We start from the raw sequence: 22240 nt of genomic DNA on the forward strand, positions 1-22240 counted from the left end.
AACGACGACAACAACAACAACAACAACAGATAAGGGAGTAAACAGAGCGAGTTCAAAGTCTAGACGGCGAGCAGTGACCGGGAGAGATGAGCTGTCACTAACTCAAAGACGTTGAGGGAGGGGTGGGGTGGGGGGGGATTGCTGTAAAGATGACAGCTCAGAGCTGCGATATAAGGATATTTGACAAATGACAGCATCTTAAAAAAAAATCAAATATTCATTGTAATCTGTGATCTTTGACCCCGTGACAAGTTTTCGCAGCTCCGACCATCAAAGTTTGAAATCTTTGCAGAGTGGATTTGGAGTAAAAACAGAAACTCAGCTTTGAGAAATGGGCTCCATTGTGGTATGGAAGTGTTGAAGCTTTTAAAATATTAGGGTATATTTAATGATGACTCTAAATTTAGCTCGCAGAAGAAACCAGACTTAACCGTGATAAATCTCTAACTAAATTCCAGAGGCATATCATCGGCGCCCCTGCCCGGCAGTATCAGATCTTCCTTAGAGCTGTATAAATTGACACTGTCTAAATTTCCTTTTACTAGACAGACTATTGAATGGGTGGGTTAAATGGGTAGGGCGCAGTTAAACAAATGCTCCGGATCAAGGAAATTGTGCGTGGCTTCTTTTGTCATTCAGAGAGGAAATTGAGAGATATTCGGTGGGGGCTCGGAGCGGCTAACGCATGGCATTCATCTATAATGCACTCGGCCTGTCCGTCAGCTACTCCATTTCCTGTGACTAGCGCAGCGTGCCTAATCACCCGGCTCGACGCGGGGTTCCTTCCTCAAAGACAGCCCTGTGCACACACTACTGCACACACACACGCGCGGTCACACAGGCAAGAATGAAGACAGACACATGCAGGACACACCGACATGCATAGAAACATCAAGCCCGCTGAGGCAAACAGATTATTCTTATCTAGCGAACAAAACATCTGTAAAGACTCTCACCACCACTGTGCTCTAACAGTGTCACGACCCTAACAGCATCTCCACATCTCCTCTTTCATCACTTAGAAAAGAAAAAACCTTTCACATGCAGGGAAAAATCCACATACGCATAATCAGACATACAGTATGTGACTTAATGTGACTGACACACCTGTCCTGTCATGTGGGATCACTAAAATTACACCTTGTACATGAATTCTTTTGTTTAATTGCAGGATCATTTTTATCAAATGAAAAATTCAGATAAGTGTGAAATGTCATGCAGTGATGTGTAAATGTAAATGTATCTGGCTCAGTGTTTAAACTATTTTCAAGACTGAAGTTACACTGGAGGAGAAGCATGACCTTATAACCTAAACATTCACCTGAACTATGAAGCCCCAACAGTATTATTTTCATAAACATATTTGCAACAGCGTATATATATTTTTAAAGGCTTCTAGTTGTTATTGATATCTTTATCAAGTTAATAAATCTTATTTATTGTTATTTCTGAACTTTAAAGCCTTAAACATTTTATCAACTTAATAAATAATGCAGAGTTTATTAAAGGGTTGTAAGTGCTTAATAATGACTTACTAAGTTAAAAAAAAAACATAGCAAGTCTGAAGGACTTGCTACACATACATTACACATTTAAACCCTTTGGTAAAAACTTACAAAAACCTAATGGAGTAGGGAGCAGAAGCTGTTCCTATTGGCTTTATTAAGTTATTAACTAACTTATTAACCCTTATTACCTGTCAGTAAACATTAATGAAGCCATTGGTAACCATTTACAGACCCATAACACAGTATTTAGTGGTAATACTAATATATAATTATTATTGATGACTTTATATCAAAGGATTATCTACTATCAGTAAAGAGTAATACAGCAATGTTTGTACACTGGAACTAATTCTATACTAATATATAAACCTTCAATAAGCATACTTTATTGGTGGTTTATGAGTAGTTACTAATGTCTCTATCAGTAAACAACTTATTAACTTAATAAATGTAGAATATAGATTAGAACCCACATAAAAGCCATTAATGAATCATACTATATGAAGGGTTTATTAGCTGATACAAACAGCTTTATTAAGTCAATAAAATATGAATTCATACTGCTGCTCTACATAGCACTGATTAACAATTTATGGACTGAATACAGCCATTAGTAACAACTAGTAAACCCTTAATAAGACACATGTTAAGGGATTATAAATTGGTGCTAATGTTTAATAATATATAATTAATCAGAACTGACAGACACACACTCAGCTCACTTATTAAGATAAGTAACAAAGTAAATAACTTGTGAGACAAATGTCCTCATATACCAGTGTCAGTTAAACACACACTGTCCATGTGCAGTGTTTGTCAGGTGACAGCAGGAACAGTCGTACATCGACATTCCCTCCAAACAGCTCTGAGGCTGCTGCTGCTGCGCCTCCACCTGAGGTGCAGTCAACAGGATCTCTGAGAATGCCCCTGAGGTTAACATGGGGCCACATACTATCAATACTCCTCTGACGCCCAGATCCATACCTGTGAACCACCACCACTTTGTTTACCTGTGTGTTCAGTAATTAAAATAGATTTCTGAGAGGAGGCCTAATCCTTTTAGAAATGACATCGATCCGGCTACCAATGCAAGAGAGCTGTGCTGAAATTCTGTTTTTTTTTTCCTCCCCGACACTCTTTCCATACAAGCTGTGTTGAGGCAGCCCAACCTACACCTCCCAACCCCCTCCCCTGGCCCTTCCTCCTCGATTGAAACTTTGGAAAGTCCTCGACATGAAGGACGTCATTTAGGGCCAGGTGGGGGGGGGCGCAGTAGAGGGGTGGCAGGTGGAGATAATAGAAAGGAAGCCTCTAACCTCGTCTAAAGCTGTCTGTCTTCGTAAATAAAATGAGATAATTATTGAGTGAACAACATTATACGCCGACGACGCACTCTTTCTTCTACCCCCCTCCTGCCGGCGCAGTTGTAAATCTCAACAAACACGGTGCTTTTGGACATTAAGTGCTCACTAAGCACAGTGGATGCATCATATTTCAAGAGCAGGCATTGTGTGGGTGAGGAGCTGGGGAAAATGGAGTGTAATGGTTATCCATTATCTTATACGGCAACGGCGGCGATGATCATTTTCAAGTGACTCATTTCTGGAAGTACCTATCTATTGGCCACTTCGAGAGAAGACTTTGATGGCTAATCCAAAACAACTATTCAGAGGTCATTTACTGCGGCAGCACGGAGACACTCTGCACAAGAGAACGCTCCAGCCTCCCTCATTATTCAAATAGAATCCTCAGGAAGATCCACATCACAAACAGCGGCGCCGCAGCCCCAGAGTGGGCGATTACCTACACAGCACACCCTGGTCCAGAGTGGAAACATTAACAATGCATCAACAAATGAATATATCACAATCCAAGTAAGAGTTTGAAAGCGCACAAGAGATATTTGTCATGGGAATTAAATGGTGATACTGGAGTTTATTAACATATCAACGATCCCACTCGATGAAAAGCTTAGTAGTCAATAATATCCAGCTACAAGTCGTGTCTGTGAGAGAACTTTCATATTATTCAGTCATATTATATTATTCAGCCAAGGTAAATGTATCTTTAGAAGTGTAGGTGCGATGTTTGTTTGTGTGTGGTCTCGGCTCCACATGAATGGTTACTTAACACCACACTGATTTCCCCTCAGCAGTTAGAGAAAAACCAGCCGATGCTCAATGATGCATCACCGTGTTTGTTGCCGCCAGGCTGTGTGTATATGTGTGCATATGCATACGAGTGTGTGTGTGTGTGTGTGTGTGTGTGTGTGTGTGTGTGTGCATATTATCATCGCTGGCACATAGACAGACAGCCCAGGAGTGACTGCCGGAGTGTCACCATCTGTGGATGCATTTATGTCTGTCTGCACCGGGCTCGGTGTGTCTCAACGTGTGTGTGTGTGTGTGTGTGTGTGTGTGTGTGTGTGTGGGTGGTTTAGATAGGAAGGGAGGGGGGTGGGGGGGTGCACTCAGTCAGACAGTAGACTGGACCGCAACTTCATAGTTTGCAACTTCTAACAACAGGCCAACTCAGTGGCCAGTGCTAACTACACTGCAAAAACTATCGATTTTAACAAGACGACAACTTTACAGGTTCAAAATTACACTTCATCCTTTTTTCATCACAATACATAAAAAGACAAATCTCCCTACTTTTCCTCCCTACCAATTAAATAAAACTAATACTTTAAACTGTCATTTCATCCCCAGGGCTAATAAATAAAGGCAAGATTTTAAAGCGTTTTCAGCTCAAAAAGATGGATTTTTGCAGTGTATGAAACACTTGGCAAGCAAGTGAGATTAGAGTTCAATAGCAGTTGGTGAAGATTAACGCCCGCCGTGAGTAGCGCACGTGCAAGGCTGTGTGTGCATGTGTGTGTACCTGCCTGTGGGGTATGTGTGGATTACTGAAGAGGCCCTGGCTGGGATAACCTCTACCCCCAGCCTGCGAACTCGCAGGATCCTTCACGGTGCATGTTTGAAGTGTCAAATCCTGCACACTTCATATAGATTCTGGCAAGATCTGCCAGCTTACGCCTTCAATCACTGTGTCCCAATAAAAATGAAAAATGGGAGTGTAGTCCATCTCAGAAATTGTGTTTCTATCCACCTGCTTTTTGTGTGTGTATTTTCAATAAGTGCATAAAACACCTTTGTGTAGAATTTTTCATTTTTTTAAAAGTGAAAATATCACAAGGTTTGGCTGAAGTGAGAATAAAGTGTGAATAAAGGTAAGGTACATGAAGGACGTGACTTCACTGAGGCTTCTAAAGAAAGATGAAAACATGCGGGCCAATGACAAGAATGTAACTCTCCTCAAATTAACAAAAATAAAAATATATTATAGATTTCTATTGCATTTACCTCCTGCAATGGTTGAATGCCACCTACTTGGAGAACTGATTGTTTCGATACACACCACTCCAAATACTCATAATGGTGGTTCTTTTCTTTCTTTCATCAAATTCCTGGATATTTGGTTTAATTGCACTAAGTTTGATAAGAACTTAATAATACACTATAAAAAATGTAATTTAATTGCACAATATTTTGTCCACCTCTCTACTAACAATGAGTTGGAAATAAACTTTGAAGTCATTTATCTTATTGTCACATCTTTGGCTTGGTAAGAGAGGAACAGGAGGACATGTCGCTTAAGGTCATGGAGTTGGATTCAAACTCTACTGCTACGAGCTCCAGCCCACACTGAGTCATCAGGACGCCTCAGCAGCCTGTCAGGCTCGTCCTACAGCTGCTTCATTTCCATCTGAACTCACATGTGCTGTATATCTGGAGTTCTCAGGTATGACAGCGGTGCACGGACACGAGTCGGCGAAGCCTGCGCGTGCGTCTTTAAATCCACTGTGGCTCGCATTATGCTGGAATTCACACAGGTTGTCTAAACAGTCAAACAGTGGATCAATACACCCATCGATCGGTGGCATTGAGACTGAACTGGTCGTGTCGAGGGGGCAGGAGATTCTCACTAGAGCTCTCTGCATGCTGCCGGCTGGAGGGCACACACACAAACACACACACACAGCATATATAGATATATATATATGTTTATATATATTTATGTGTGTGTTTGGGTGCGTGTGTACATATGTACACACACATATAAATACATATATAAACTGTACAGCTGAGGATCTGGTATAGTATAAACTGCAAATATTTGTGAACGTGTGTATACAGATTTCTAAACACACATATCTGTGCTCTCTTCTGTCTCCGCTCATATCTGCCTCTCTGCCCACTCCAACTGAAACACAGGCCTCCTCGGGACAAAAAATTACCTCCACACCAACACGACGACGCTCAGCTCATATGAGCAGATTCAGGTCCTGTCTGTTCAAGTCAGAGCGGTCTGCCAGCAGTTTGTCTCAAAGTGAGGGCATCCAGTCAGCTTCAGCAGCTGAATATCAAGCTGGCTGCCGCCGCGTCTCCTCGCGCTCAACTGACACAGTCGATAGCTCTGCATTATTCATGGGGACGGAGGGGGCCGATGAGATGGCCTCTCACTGAGGGCTGGATTTCAACAGTCCCAAACTTTACAGGGGCTGGCGGATGCCTGACACCTTCAACAACTGTTTATCGTCAGCGAAAATGACAACGCGAGGCACGAGAAAAGGGCACGGAACCTTAAAGGGGAGGCTGGGGAGGAATTTGAACCTGTAAGCAAATTCAAAGGCAAATTTGTAGATTTTAAATGAGACTATAAGTTTGACACAATGGTTTGAAGACAACTTTTCACAACCAAGTGTTGGTGCCTTTAAAAATAAGCTAAAATAGCCCCACTCTGAAAAATAAAGTACATATTATGACTCTCTTGTCAGACCCTCTTGTTTGCTATCAAGTCAATAAACACGGATCACAAAGTTAACATGAAAACCTGAAGCGTCTCTTTGCGCTAATAAAAAGAAAACAAATCATAATTTCAAATGTTGCTCATCCGTGTTTGCTGATTTCCATTACACAGACTAAAGACATCAATTAGCTAAACTGCGTCCGTTCAAAAAAAAAAAAGAGGAAAAAAATACAAGAAAGAAAACAGACAGTTATTTGGAGTAAATCAAACAAGACGCAAAGAGAACCAGAGGCAATAAAAAACGTCAGGCTGCTTGATATCAGATCTCGGAGGAGAAATTTGATGGGCACCGATGAGCAGAAGGCATCTCAGGAGAATTGGACAGAGGAGAGATTTAATGTGATCATAGGGGACGCTCATCTTTCAGGGAACGGGGTAATAATGAGCAATCAATAACGTCCTTAACAGAGTTAGAGCGAGTGGCTGACAGCAGATGTAAGGCTCCGGCTAACAGGCTACGTCTGATCTCACATTACCACACTAGGTCTGGCTTTAACATACATGCACATGCTTGTGCGCACACACACACACACACACAAAGTATGTGCATGCGTGAACACCGGCATATGGAGCAACACGCACCAACATATGGACACACACACTCTCTCTCTCTCTTTCTGTATGCTTGTTTTCTCTCAGTCACCCACACACATTTACATGCACACACAGTACACACACACACACACACACACACTCTCTCTCTCTCCTCAGGTGACATCCACCAACGTTGTGTCATTGTCTATCGATCAATAGCTGTAATCACATTCACAGGCGATGAACATGGTAGCAGGCTCTGCACTGTGAACACAGGCTTCTCAGTTTATCTGCTGACTGCTGATTTCAGAGGCTAAACTGACAACCACCACTGGCAGATTCTATCAGCTATGCTCACAAGATAATAAAAAACATATACAGTATTTACTCATAAAGTAAATATAACTCTGCACTCTGCCTGCTGCTGTCAAGGCCACTTAAGGCTTAGCTACCATCTAGGCTCAGGGTCTCACTGAGGCTATGCCTGAGGATGACATACAACTTCTACAACTAGAATTCAAACTACCATTCACTGTGGGTATAATTACATATTCAGCCTGTAAAAATCACTTATATCACCATCTGAGAAGTAACGTGTGGAGCTGTAGGGGAATGGATTTGGGAAAAACCCCTATGGTAAAGGTAAGGCTGTAAGGTAGCTTTGTACAATTGCGCATTCTTAGGAATTCAATTTGAAAATAACACACCTAGTATAAAATCCTTATTTTCTATCATTAGCTATCACAATATTCCAATTAAATTTGTGTTTCCTGCAGAGATTACTATGTTATATGTTTATTCATGACAGTATGTAGATCAGGAATGTGCCTGGCCAGTTCACAACAATCGAGTCATTCCATCGGGATCTGGCACCTCATTTTAAGTCATTGCTACTCTTCAAAGAAGCCCAACAACTATTTTCATTGTACTACTTAATAGTGTTTGGTCTACAATCTCCCTGCGTCTAATGTCCAAAACCCAAAGGTTTTCACTTAAGTATCATAAAACATGTCACGTATGGCTAAATTGCAGATTAACTTCCTGCCTATCAACTAATTGACTAATCGTTTCAGCTCTAAACTGTCTTTTCATTGGTCCAAAGTTCTCAAATGTCATTATTGAGGCTGGACGGTCAGTAGACACTTCACATTTCTACAGTATTGAGCCTAAAATGTGACTACTAGCAGTTGTGCTTACCAGTGTACATACACTACCTGCCATCAGTAAATGAAATACCACTTCAAGCTTTAAAAAAAAAATTCAACCAAACCACTGCCAGCAGAAACATTCATCACACTAAGCACAGACTGACATTATTTCTGTTTATTTTGTAAGTTAAAGTGTACTCCTGCACCTATTATAGCTGTTATCAGCAGTAACTATCACATCCTGCCAGAGGAGCATTCTGTAGCATCGTACTCAAAGCCACTGAGGCTGTGTGAAGCAAGCACAGACTGAGATATTTAATACCTCTCTGTTCGCCATTCTGCATTTTCCCTCCAGTTCTGCCTGATCTGGAGCGAGAAAGACCAGGACCTTGATAACAGCAGTGTGGCTTTGTATGTTTGTTTGTTTGTTGGCAACTTAATCTACTTTCACATATTTTCCGCACAATATTTTCTCACAGCAGCAGCAGTTAGAAAGTCTTGTTTTCACTCTCACTAAATAAATAATTACAGCTTTATTACTGTGGGGCACAGCTCCAAGCCTGAGGGAAACACAGGATCTGCACTTGTTTGTCATTGGGAAAAAGAAGAAAAAAACTGTGCTCTATCTCCAAAAGAAAAAAAATCACCCAGTTATAGGAAGCATGACGTTCCCTATTCAGACGGACACGGGTCTCCACTTAATTGCAGCACCGATACCTCTGTGCTGCTTCTCTCTCTGAATCTCAGTTTGTCATCACATAATTTAAGGAGTGTTACACATATAAGACACATGAGAAACCGGATGATAAACACAGTCTGGTCCAAAGAGAAGAAGGGTACAGGTAGAGAGGAGGGAGCAGTGAGAAGGATGAGATCCAGCACGGAGAAAGGGCATGAAGTATTTATTGAAGTGATGAGCTGTGATAAGGAGCGACTGTGCTGTCCTGTTGGATGGGGAATGTCATTCCACCACGGAGGTCCCAGGAGGGAGATGAGTCAAGGCCGAGGAACGAAGGAACGACAGAACAGCCTGAAATACAGGCCAGGATATTTTCATTTTGGAGACTAGTCATTTTGTCCTAAATGAAACCTGCTGATAATGCCTCTTTGATGCCTGCTGTTTAACATACTCTAATTAATTGCTTACTAATTAATTCTTTAGACTTCTCTCAGCTTCAACTTCACTTCCTCAAAATGTCTCCTTCCAAAAACATATTTACCTGCTACTCAGCCGTACAGTGCCCACACCCCCTCAGCAACTGACAAGCAGATTGACATTAAGTCTATAGACGGATTCATATTGTAAACAATATCATGCTGTTGCCGATGCTCTAGCCCTTGTCAACAACTTGTACTAACAGCTGACCAGATGTGTCCCAGGGTTTCAGTGTCTCCTAGCAACAGTAAAACGTTCTGGCGCTTCGGGCAAGTCTGACACCACAGCACAGAGCTCTATACTGTGTCATTCCCTAATGGTCTGGTGTCCAGCAGAACTTCAAATAATGCTGCCGCTGTAATTTGAAGTTTTCTATCATGAGGAGATTCTGTGCTTGTTCTGTATGTTACACTGCGTTGGCCACAGATTACCAGAGCCAGAGCCAGCGTCGCTCCCCCCCCGTCCCTCCGGCTTAATCACGGATCACAGGTTTAGCGCTGCCTGTTCATCAGGTTGTTAGTTGCAGCGAAGCCCTCAGACGTGGCTACAGGCCTCTTATCTTATCAGTCAATCGGCAACAGCATGCAGGAAATGAGACAGCGATACTGCCAACAACACTCATCTGTCAACACACAGTGGCTCAATTACCATACTGTAGCACAAAGATTTGCACAAAACAGAATGCACTGCACGGCGGTGGGGTGGATAAATTGAATTGCTGACGTTATACGAACTAAGTCATTAGTCGCGTCCGTATAGGGAAAGCAAAAGCTCGGCAGAAACGAGAGGACAGAGGTGTTGTTTTATTTGGCGTATCCGTGCTAAAGAGGAAGTGGTAAACTTCTTGCAGCCCAGACATAAATGTGCCTTTTTCTAATCATGAGTGTGTTTGTTTTTGATGCAGCCCCTTAAATTACTGTACTTGTTTGCTGCCTCTGTCTGGAGACAGAGGGATAAAGAGAGGAGGAGGCAGGACATATATAAAGAGGGAGACAGATAGAGACAGAAACAGAATGGGAAACAGATTCACAGAGAGAGAAACAAAGACTGAGACAAACACACAGAGCGTGAAGGGAGAGACACACAGACAGAGAAGTAGAGAGAGAGAGATAAGGATGCTGGATGTGTGTACTGCATCCCAAGGGATCACTTACTCAGTATAGACACAGTACTGGAGGACAGAGCACAACAAGGGTTCATTGGCCAAAATCTCTCCTCTTTACACACACATACACACACACAATCCCTCCAAGCAATATTCCTGTAAGCACTCGTCCACTGAGAATAACTGCATTGACTGAAGTGGAGAGGAGGAAGGAATGTAAGAGGATGATAGAACGAGGGGAGGAAGAGAAAAAAATAAAACGGAAGGATCAGGACGAAGCAAGAGGAGGAGGAGGAGTGTCCACCTGGCTGGTGTCCAGGGGAATTAAACAGTCTGTTTACCATCTCAGCGCCTCGGCAGCGCCATGTTAGCCTAATGGCACGGACATGAAGCCAATTGATTTGTGGACCAATAGACCTGTCCCACTGCACAGGCAGATTACCTAGATCACTGGCTCTGCATCGAGTAGACATCGCTTCTCATTCGCACCCCACAGGCAGTGGAATGTGAACAGGGTTTAATGTGTGTCTGTGTGTGTGTGTGTGTGTGTGTGGGGGCAAGCTTGCATATATGTACACGTGTCCCTGGGATTAGAACAAGAATCAAGGGGCCTGGTTTACGTCCATGGGGGTTAATTCTCAACTTGCACATTGTCGCCATCAGGTAAAAATTTTCATAGGCCTCATTAATTATATCTTCTGATATGCTCCTCTATGGATTTGAGGATTCATAAAGTGTGTCCCAAATGAATGAGTCCAAGCAAGCTGAACTTAAAAACTGATCAAATTAGTGAAAGATACTGTTTCACTAATTTGAAGAAAACATTTTGCATAGAGCTGAATGATTTGGGGAAATAACCTAATTGTAATTTTACAGACCAGAGTTTAATTGTTAATGTTTTCTTCAAAATACTACAGGCCTGTATTTGTTATTAAGGTATTAGTTGTATACTTTGGTGAAAAATACTTGAAATTCAAAACACTTAATTTAGCCATGACACAGCAGGACTAAAGTGATGTATTATTTATTGGTAGCGGCACCACAGTTGGCAAGTTGTGGTAAAAAATGAAAATGTGCTGTTACATTGCACTGTGGCTTCATAAGCTAACGTTAATGTTTGCTTAAGTAGTTTGAATATAAATGTTAGCTTATCAGGCTAACAAGATGAGCTTCATCATAGCTCCTAAGGGTTTCAATTTGGAGACTTTAATGTTACAAGTGTAAAACAATGATATAATTTACTAATGACAGCATTTACTCATTACATTCTGTCTGAAAAGTACAGACTTAAAAGTTCAAACTGTGATTTCAGTATAAACACAATTATTCAAATTGCAAACATATTTCAACTAATATCAAAATCCACCTAAAAAAAACAATTTCATATGAGTATTAATCTTAAGTATTATACAGTATATAGCTGATATTATAATGTAGAAGTGAGGGGTTCAGTCATATTTTCCCACAGGGATACAGTTGGCTCCATGTATGATGCACATTCGTGGCATTAACAGTGAGTATTGTTCCTAATTGAATCTTACACTCAAATAAAAAAAGCTTACTGCAGCACAATGCAAGACCACACACACTTGAAACTACAGTTGTCCATGTGTATGGCCGTGGAGTGAGAATAATTCCACATTCTCCACAGTTTTCACTCATGTCACTGTCCGAGTTGATAAGCATGAAAATCCATTTATCTACAAAGGAACTGTATGGTCCATATTGGACAATGTCTCTTTCATGGTCCCTTGCAGGCCCTTTTTCGTCCACAAAGCCACCCAACTGACTCCACCACGTCTGTAATAGGCCACATTCATTTGATATAGACACATCAAGGGAGATATTGCAGTGGTTTTGCCGTGCATCAAGAGGAGTGGAGCTGGTTCACAGAAACAGCAATATGCTCTGAACATAAAAGAACAATGGACACAAGGCAGATGCAGTTAGGCAAAAAAGAAGATACAGTGGACTCTGTGCAGGCCTGTAAATAAACACCAAACATGTATCCTTGCATGAATGCATGAATGGAAAACCATATGGAGACACGGTACGGCTCACTGTCATTATCAATCAGCTTTTTCCTCCTTTTTAGTGTTGTTCTCTAGACTGCACTGTGAGCAGGAGGACGGAGATCCAGAATTAGGCCTCTGAGGATGAAGAGGAGGAGGAGGAGGAAGAGGTGGGGGAGCCGTCAGATTACAGATTAGAAGGTGGGGAAGTGGTGGGATTAAACATGCGGTCTCGTACAGCTCACAGCTTGGCTAAGGGCGTTGTCAAATTTAGTCCTGTGGATTATGCTGTGGTTATACCACTGACAAACTGCACTGAGGGAAATGTTTTAAAGAAAAACAACTCTCCTGGATATTGTTATTGAAACACTTTCCACAGGGGTCAATGTTATTCATTGCTCATCTAATCCATATTTGTGTGAATGAGGTGCACAGAGCTTTACAACACAAGGCAGACACAAAAACCTTTGAGACTTTGGTATTAACAACGATGCTACGTCTTAACCACCCTCTGGCTAATGCAGCTAATGAATGAGAAAGCGCTAGCAGGCTAACGGCTCTAATTCTCCTTCACAGACTATCATGTTGCAGCCCGGAGACAGATCAATACCATTTGCTCAACACACAGGAGGCCTGGGAATCTATAAAAGGGCTTTTATTGAGTAATTAAACACCCATTACTGTCCCGTGCAGCCAAACAATAAATTTGATCAGCCTCTCAGGCACAGATCCAGCCGTGATTAATACTCAGTGCATGCATGACATAAAAGACTACAATGACATTTTACTAAGTCCTGTCTTAGGCCCTTTGACGGTGCAGGGACAAGAGTTTGGCTGCTTACAGTGGCAGTTTCAAGGTTGTTTAGTGCAGCAGGACCTTCACAGAGCTCCAGGTGCACTGAATGGGATTTTGTGGACCTCAGCAACGACATACTGTCCGTACTGGATGGAAACCCACCAGTACCTGCTGTCCTGAGGCCGAAACAGCGAACGACACGCCCTGCTTTCCATTAAAAATCTAACAGCAGTGATGAGCTGGAGAAACTGCTCAGATGAAACTCTGAAAGATGAGATTTCAGAGATTTTTGTGTTTGCACTTTAGACTGTGCCCTTCAAGTAAAGTATAATTCAGTATAATTATGTTAAAACGCATACTGGTAACTGCTGAAGCTGATCCATAAAGAAATCTAAGGTAACTTTAACCCTCCCTATGTAGCATTCATGAACATTATGTGTGTTAAAGTGTTACCATATATGTATCATATTAATATATATTCATGTTACTATTTATCAAATATATGTATATATTCAACATATATTATATATAAGTATATTTTAATTTTAGAATAATATTTAAAACATATGTTTGAACTTTCATAAAAAGCCATGTAATATCAAGCTGTATTACAATTTAGACAGTACCTTTTAAAAATGTAATATTTGACAGGCATCCTGTCCAGAATATTGGTAAAGGTTTGATTCTTTAAGTGCATGAAGAAAAAAAAGATAAATGCACTATTTCACAAATACTTCAATTCTTTCTTGATTACAAATACAAATAAAACTTTTACAGCAAAGTAAGAACACTATCATGTCACAGTTGTAGTGGTCGTTGCTTTACTATTCGCCCTTTTCAGAGTAACCGAAGGCTGGGCGTTTTTTTTCCCCCAATTTCCCAATGTCCTTTTCTACACTTGCACAATTCAAAAACCTGTTACAATCCCATCCTTGTTGGAGAATATTTAGCGTTGTTGAGCCAACAATATGGCATCTGGGTGATTCTCCTAAATATGAATGGCCCATTCACAGGGCTCAATGGAGTCGCTTGGCAATGGCCCTTCTTCCCCTCCCTCCTCCATACTCAAAACAATATTCAGCGCAGCAGTCTTGGCACTTTTCCCCGAAATCAACAAAAGAGGAACTCGAAGCTGTCCCTGAAACCCTCAAAGCATTAAGCCTCTGTGAGATGCAAGTACTTGGCACAAGCAAAGCGATTTAACGACAATGGGCAAATCATACAGTGCTTTGTGAGATTTAGGGGATACAATAGCACTCCGTTTCCAAAGCACACATTAGTAAGCATGTCATTGGGACCCCCTGGGGGATTTGAGCAGCCTAGAGGATTGTGTAGTGAAGAGGATAAATATATGTTACTGGGCAAGAAGATGGACCACTGCCAATGCCTCCCTCCTTCACTCAACATACTGTGGATTATGAGTGTGTGGAATACATTAATAGAATAATCTTCTGAACACACAAACTAACCCACAAACTGAACCCATTTGGCTTGTTAAGCATATACATTGCAGCACATCCAAGATCAATTTACAACCATTTAACAGAGCTCAAGGGGTGCTGATGAGGAGAGATTCTTGCCTTACAAAAAAATGAGCTCCTGCCATGAAAAAAAAAAACCAAAACACTTGTTATAAATGTGCGGCGCTTGCAGCCATGCTGACCTCTGAGTACTAAACAAAACCAACAACGGACAAGCAGACACCCACTCAAAAGTCAATACCATGCGTGCCTCCTCTTCCTCTTGTATGGTTAATGCATGATGCCAGGTAGGGGAGACAGACGGAGAGTAGGATCTCATTATACGCTGCATGCTATCATTAGTTATCTACCACATGTGTCCATCCTGCCAACAGAGTCGTACAAGCAACATCCTAATGCGCCTGCCTGCTTCCAGTGGGGAAACTTGGCCCGCGCACACACACACATACACACACACTGCGTACAAGCATGCACAAATAATCAGTTAAGCATACAAACACCTTTCTTTCCCAACAAGCCTGGGTACATGAACATAGACGGATTTCAAGTCATTTTTTTCAAGCAAAAATACTTAACTTCTCCGGTTCATGCTCCTCCAGTATCAGTTTTCTATCACTGTAAACTGTGTGTTTACGACTGCTGGTCAGACAAAACAAGACATTTGAGGATGTCACCTTAGACTGAGGGAAACTGGGATGGACAATTATCAGTTGTTGGCAGATGGTATAAATAATCATTAGCTGCTGCTTCGATTGAAAGCATGACCATGTACGTGACACATTCTACTGATAAAAGCTGGACAACACACCAGAGCTGAAATGATTAGTTGTTTAACTGATTGACAGAGAAATAGGGAGCAGCTATTTCAGTAATCGTTTAAGTCATTAATGAAAGAAGAGGAGAGAAAAAAAGAATTATTTTTGAGTCTCAAATGTGAGGAGTTGCTGCTTGTCTTTATCATATGTGATTACAAACTGAGCATCTTTGGGTTCTGGTCAGACAAAAAGAGACAGTCGCCTTAAGCTCTTGGAAGTTGCAGCTGACATTTATTCTCCATTTTTTGAATTGCACAGACCAAAAGATGAGTTGATTAAATGATAAAATATAACTGGCCGACTAATCAATAATCTAATCGACTGCAACAAATAATCAGTTGCGGTCTTTCAAGAGAAATCGCAAAATTTGAAGCTATTTAGCAGTGGCCGTGTTTTTGCTCTCGTTCCCAGTTTGTGTCCATCTCCCAGAGGCCACAGGCAGCTCAGTGATGCTGTGCCACACGCCCAGCCACTCAACATCCTTTGTGTCCATCCCCTGGCAGCCTGCCAGGCTTCAACACACACACACACACACACACACACACACACACACACACAAATACTGCCTCATACCCAATGAGCCATTGTTCATTAACGCGCACGCACACCTTTGCCGCCTCGCAGACACAAAAGTGTCCGACTTACTTGCCGCTCACCCAAGATGCCTCGCTAATCAAGACATTCAAACTGAGCTGCAGACGGGAGATCGGGGGGGGTGAGGTGGAGGGGAGAGGGTAGGGTGCTGTGGTGTGGAGTGGGTTAGGGTGGGGTGGGGTGCAGCGGCAGCAGACGGCCACTATCTAGCCAAGGCTCGCTGTTAACAAAATCAGATCATCCAGCCAGAGCCGGCGAGAGAAGAGCAGCGGCGGCGAGAGATTACAGTCAGATCCTTCCTCTCTCATAGCTGTCATTTTCTTTGGCCCCTGGAAGGAAAAAAAAAAAAAAAAAAAAAAAAAAAGGCTCTCGTCGGCGTCCTCCATCATTGGGCCAAATGAGTGGCGAGCTTCTCCGCACATCAATGCACAATTTAACTTAAGACTTCCATGGCAATAACCTAATTAGAAATGGCGCCTTCTCATTTGAAGGCACAATGTAAAGGATAAGCTGTATGCTGCCATGTCTATTGAGGTCTAATGGTGTGGAATATTCCAAAGTGGGAGTTAGATTTTTTTTTTTTCTTTTTTAATAAGTCCTTAGCATATTTAACGCTTCCACACACTGAATGTTTTAATATCTGCCAGAGAATCCGGGCCATGGGTGGTGGAGATTGCCGGTGAAGAGTAAAGGGAGATGAGCGGGGTCTGCTTAAAATTCAGAAAAGGGGGCAGCGGCTCGCAAAGAAGGTAGGAGGAAGGAAAAAAAAAAATCTACAGCTTTGATTTGATTAAAACCTATGAAAATGACGCATTACATAAAACGAGGAAACTTCAAACATTTTCTGGGATTCAGAGTTCAAAGAAAGTGAGATAATGCTTTTAATGCTGGAATTAACATGGAAATGAATTTAACAGAGTGTCTCTGCGAGGACGGAAAACAAGAGGCGGAAGAAGAGTCTGGAAATTTAGTGACACTGATCTTAGATCAGTTTTGGCTCTTCAGGCTCAAATGGTTCCCATCTGCTATCGAGGCCTGGACTGACCCTGGAGCTGCTCTGTCACACTGGTTCTCATCTCTTGTTAAGACCCATTTTATTTATTTATTTTCTTTTTTTACCTAAAAACTTTGATGATATGAAATACATTTAAGATTTAAGACTTTTCCAGTTGATTTATGATCACATCCTGACCACTGAGCTGGAAGAAAAATCCACAGAAACCTGATCAAACACGACAAAGCTTTCAAGTGGTATGTATCACCAGGATACGTAAAAGCATTATCCTGGTATTAAGTATCACAGGTTACAGCAGGGTACAAAGTAATAAGCTGCAAGTATTATTCTACCCCAGAGTGAGCTTTGTGTGGATACCCCTCACCTTAAGTACACCCATCAGATTTGGACTAGATAATAACCAGTCAGTGCTGGGAGAGGGAAGTGACGGCAGAATGAATATATGTACTGCAACATGAAAAAAATCCATCAACCAGCAAGTGTCAGTCACACCAACACTGCCCCCCTCACCCCTCAAAAAAAAAAAAAAATCCCAAAACCCCTATTTAAAAGGAAAATGGAGCCAGTGTACCAATGAAAGAGAGAAGGAGGGGGAGAAGGAGGAGGAGGAGAGGGGGGGGGGATTGAGTGGATCATGGTGTCAAGGATTTAAGGAATTGGCGTCCGCTCATCTACGGAGAAACGCGTCTCGGGCAGCGGCGCTACCGACAGCTGCCCGCCGTCTCCGGGAAGAGGAACTTAGATCAGCGAGGAGGGGCTGTCAGCGAGCATGCAGGGAAACACACAAAGACTACACAGCCCCCGCTACAGTTAGCTGACACACAGCCCCAGCACTGTCTTCTGGGACAGAGACAGAGAGAGAGAGAGAGAGAGAGAGAGGGAGGGAGAGAGAGAGAGAGAGAGAGGGAAATAAGTGGACAAAGAGTGAAATAGATGAGAGAGCAAGGAGACAAGACAGGCTGACGCACTGTCGAGCAAACGTGGAGAAAAGAAAGGAGGGGGGGTGGAAAGATGAGAAGACAGGGAAAGAGAGAAATGGAGAGAGTGAAACAGACAGACAGGTCCGAGAGGGATTTGTTCTATTTGCATGCGCCGGGCTCCCATGGGGTCCAGCTCCGCTCGGCGAGCCGAGAGCACAAAAGATAACACTTAACATATTTGCTAAAAGATGACAACCCTGCCTGGATCTCGTTTGAAGAGGCCCTTTGTCAGGACGTGCAGACAGGAGAAATCCACTGATATGGACGCGGCAGAGACTAACAAATGTCTCTCTCTCTCTCTCTCTCTTTCTTTCTCAGTGTGTGTGTGTGTGTGTGTGTGTGTGTCTAAAAAGCACAATATTTCCCCACATCGCCTTACATCTGGCAGAAGTCCCACGGGGCGGGCCAGATCGCACGCCGGTGGCTCCGGGACGGTAAAACAGCTTTTAATGGTAAACATTACAGACTGATAGAAAGTGTCAGGATAATTTATTTATACGGTCCCACTGGGAGTAGCTTAGCCACCCTTGTAGCACACCGGTTCTCTCTATTCATTTGAAGGGAAAAGTCCATATTTAGATAAATAAAGGAAGAGTAAAGGGGTGCCTGTTTGTAAAGCAGTTTTTCTTCTCTTCCTATTATCTCTCCTCTCTCTGTCCCTATTAGCTGTATCGGGGGGCTGCCAGAGATGTGAGGCGATACGTTATGTGTATAATGAGGGGGATTATTGCTACTGTCACTGCAACACGCGCAGACAGCGGATGCAGAGGGACGGATCTTAAGCCGGGACTGTAGCAAACAAATAGACTTAGAGGAATAAACAAACCGCTGAGTATCTACATTATTTACATTACACACAGAACCTGACACATGCATGGCTGCGCCTGGGCTTCCTCATCTCACACACACACACACACACAAACGTGCATTTCAGAAGTCACACACCCCATCGGTCCCCATATGTTCATCTGGAAAGTTGATTCTGTTTTTTTTTTTTTTTTTTTGCAAAACAGAAGCAATATAGCAAGCTGGCAACTGCAAGAGACGCCTCCTTTTGTCCTCCAATATTTATATTAGTAATAAAATCAAATCAGTTTTCAAAATGTGAATCAAAAGTCAGACAATTCTTAAGAAATTACAATTTTAAAAAAGCTCCAGAAAATGCTGATTTTTATGTGTTCATGATGTGCTGTTAAAATAAAAGCACACCAGCATTTCTATGGAATTTTACATCATTTCCACAGCTGAGGTTCAAAAAGAAATATTCTTTTCCTGTGTTATATATTTTCATTACAGATAGCGTTTACTAATGTGGACACACACACACTCATACACACCTATACATACAAGAATGCAAACACTCACAAGGTGGTAAATGCACATGCTGCATGTGTACGGTCAACACACACACACACACACACACACACACACACACACACACAAGTGCCTCAGCAGGAGAAAGGAGGAAACAGCACATGACGTGAAGCAAATAACTCTGAGTGTGTGTGTGTGTGTGTGTGGATGAGAGAGAGAGCAGAGAGAGAGAGAGAGAGAGATCAATGGTGAAAGGTTGAGTCCTCACTAATAACTGCTACAAAAACCAAGAATGTGCAATCGTGGAACTTCAGCCGGCGCGTGCACAGACGGCACATTGTGGCTCCGAGCGTGATTATTCATTAGAAAACTATCCGCTGCACTTGCAACAGGGTGGGATGGCTGTTTTTCGATTTCAACAGTCTGCCATTGTTCTACATGAATGTTGGGAGACATTTTCTGAAAGGACACTCTGCAGCGTTAGGAGCAACTCACACAGATCATTTTTTAAAATATACCTAAAATCTGAACGGGCACGAGGCTGAATCTATTTGTGCAGCAAGTTGTGCTCACAGTGTGGTTAATGCTGTTTATTCCTGTTATTAACACACACCATAATGTTAATAATTATCAGTGAAGTCATCAAGTAGTTCATATTCATTAGGATGTGACTAATGAAAAAAAATCCTAATCATAAATATGCATTCTGACTTTGCAGTGATTGAGGCCTTGTTCACTGTGACTCCATTCACATGCAATTACATCAACATGCCACTTGAATTCGACTGTTTTTATGTTTCAGTTAGAAGAAACACTGCACAGCTTCGTGTGTGTGTGATAGCAGGAGTGTGTGTGTTTGAGCACAAATGAGCAAAAAAATAAAATAAAATTAAAAAAAACCTTCTGACTCATTAACCTGTAGGTTTGAATATTTAAAAAGTTAAAGAAAAATATTCCAGAACAGATTTGTAATTGAACAAATCTAATTAAGCCATGTGTAATTTAAATGTAGAACACTTATCAGTCACCAAATATTAATTACCAGGTGACATGGCTGTTGTGTGTGTACCATGGCTGCATGTGTGTGATATGAGCAAAGATGGAAAATAAACCAAAACATGGCAGCTACACTTCTCTGCATTTAACCTATAAAAAGCAAAATAATGCACAATTTAAACTCAAGCTGAAGGTGTGAATAAACACACAATCTGATTTGTGTTTCAAAGTAAAATGTTTTGTTGCTCTACAGATAAATACACTCAGTGTGCGGCATGCCGACTGTTCCCCATCTCCCACACCAGCCACTGGAAGTCGTCAGTGCATTTTACACCTCGTGTTGCATGAGTTTAAAAGCGATAAAGTGCACAAGTTGATGGAAAATCAACCTACCATAGACGCCGCTGCTGCTGATCATGTCGTGCTGGAACAGGGAGAGGAAGAGGGAGAGGAAGAGGAGATGAGAGCATTGGAATTAATTGTTGGAGAAAAAAGCGGAAGGATTCCCTCTGAATAAAAAGAAAAAAGCGTTACATTACAAGATACTTTGTTTCTTTTTTGTTTTGTTTTTTTTTTGTTTTTTTCTGGGTCCAGCACTGCTAGTCGTGTGAAAGGTGGGCCCTTCAAGTCTTGGAGCGAGCAACTCAATAGGAGAGGCATCTAACCTACATGCATCTCATTAGAAAGTGGAGCCCGGGATGACAGGCAGCGGTGGTGCTGCTGGTGGTGGTGGTAGGTGGAGGGAGGAGGGGGGTTGGGGTGAGGAGGAGGAGGAGGAGGAGGAGGAGGGGGGGGGTGTACAGAGAAAAATCAACTAGTGTAGCTGGATGATTGTTCGGAGTGATGCCCGGAGAGTCGAGCCAAGTTAAATCTGTCGATAACGCCCTAAAACGTCCCAGCTTCTAAAAAATACATGCCGCGGTGACATTGTATCCTCTGTGTGCACGCGTGCATAGGGCAACTTGTTGTAACCGAATCGCCGCAGCCGCCTGAGAGAGGCAGGAAAAGCCTCCGTGTGCATGCAAGTAGTTGTATTTTTCCCCCCTTCCCTTCATTTAATGAGTGCCGCACAGCCCGACACACACAAAACAGGGAACCTATAGTGCAGCCTACGTGTCCATGCCTCTGCGATTTAACCGTGGCGCAGGTGCGCTCCTTGAAAATCACATTAAAGAAAAACGCACACGGCAATTCACGCTCAGGTACATCGCCTGCAATTCGGGAAACTTGTTAAATCACAAACTGCACGTGCATTATTCCGAGATAACCGGCGTGCACGAGCTGGTCTGAGCTCGTCTCCCCTACAGACGCGCTGCCTGGAGAGGCTGTCTGCTCTGACCACTCTGTCTAATTGCAGACGCAGCGGATCCCCCGGACTATCCTTCCTTACCTGTTTTTTTAGCGACAGGTCGACCTCTCACGTGGGGGTTTAGGGTCTCATCGATCCCTGGGAGGGGTTCTGCTGATGAACGGGGTGCCGAGGTTAAGCCGGGTTGCGTGCGAGCTGAAACCATCCCAAGTTAACGCAGGAAACACTGACCACAGCCACTGCCATGTTGGAATTTCACCAGCCCTGAACAGCTGCTTCTCAGACTGACCAGTACGCTCCCCACTGCGCATGCGTCCAAAGGGGGAAAGCGAGAAAAAAAAAAAACCTCAATTCCAATTATTCCCATAAGGTTATTATAGGCGTCTGGTTTGTATGGCGAGGTTGGCAAAGTGGTCAGAGGGAGTCTAAATGGCGAGGAGAGACGAACAGAAACGAGTTTAGAAGCCAAAGATAGAATGAGGCAGAGAGAGGAGAGGCTGAGGACCTCTGCACTGCAGGACGTGCTGTTTAACGAGTCACCTTTAATGATTTCAACACGACTTTTTGCCCAAATTAAGAAAATAAAGATGAGACTTATTTTTTCT

The 22240-nt window shown here is 42.5% G+C and overlaps 1 protein-coding gene across 1 annotated transcript in view; it reads right to left on the reverse strand.

Moving 5' to 3' along the window:
* Window positions 1-22031, reverse strand: part of LOC108900603 (fidgetin-like) — a 33699-nt gene extending 11668 nt beyond the window's left edge. Inside the window, 2 exon segments of the mRNA XM_051066020.1 lie at window positions 20720-20750; window positions 21717-22031. Coding sequence (XP_050921977.1) covers window positions 20720-20744 — 25 coding nt within the window. The 5' untranslated portion in view covers window positions 20745-20750; window positions 21717-22031.
* Window positions 22032-22240: the final 209 nt, after the last annotated feature.

The sequence above is a fragment of the Lates calcarifer genome, linkage group LG7_2, assembly GCF_001640805.2.
Source record: "Lates calcarifer isolate ASB-BC8 linkage group LG7_2, TLL_Latcal_v3, whole genome shotgun sequence".
NCBI classification, from domain to species: Eukaryota; Metazoa; Chordata; class Actinopteri; family Centropomidae; genus Lates; species Lates calcarifer.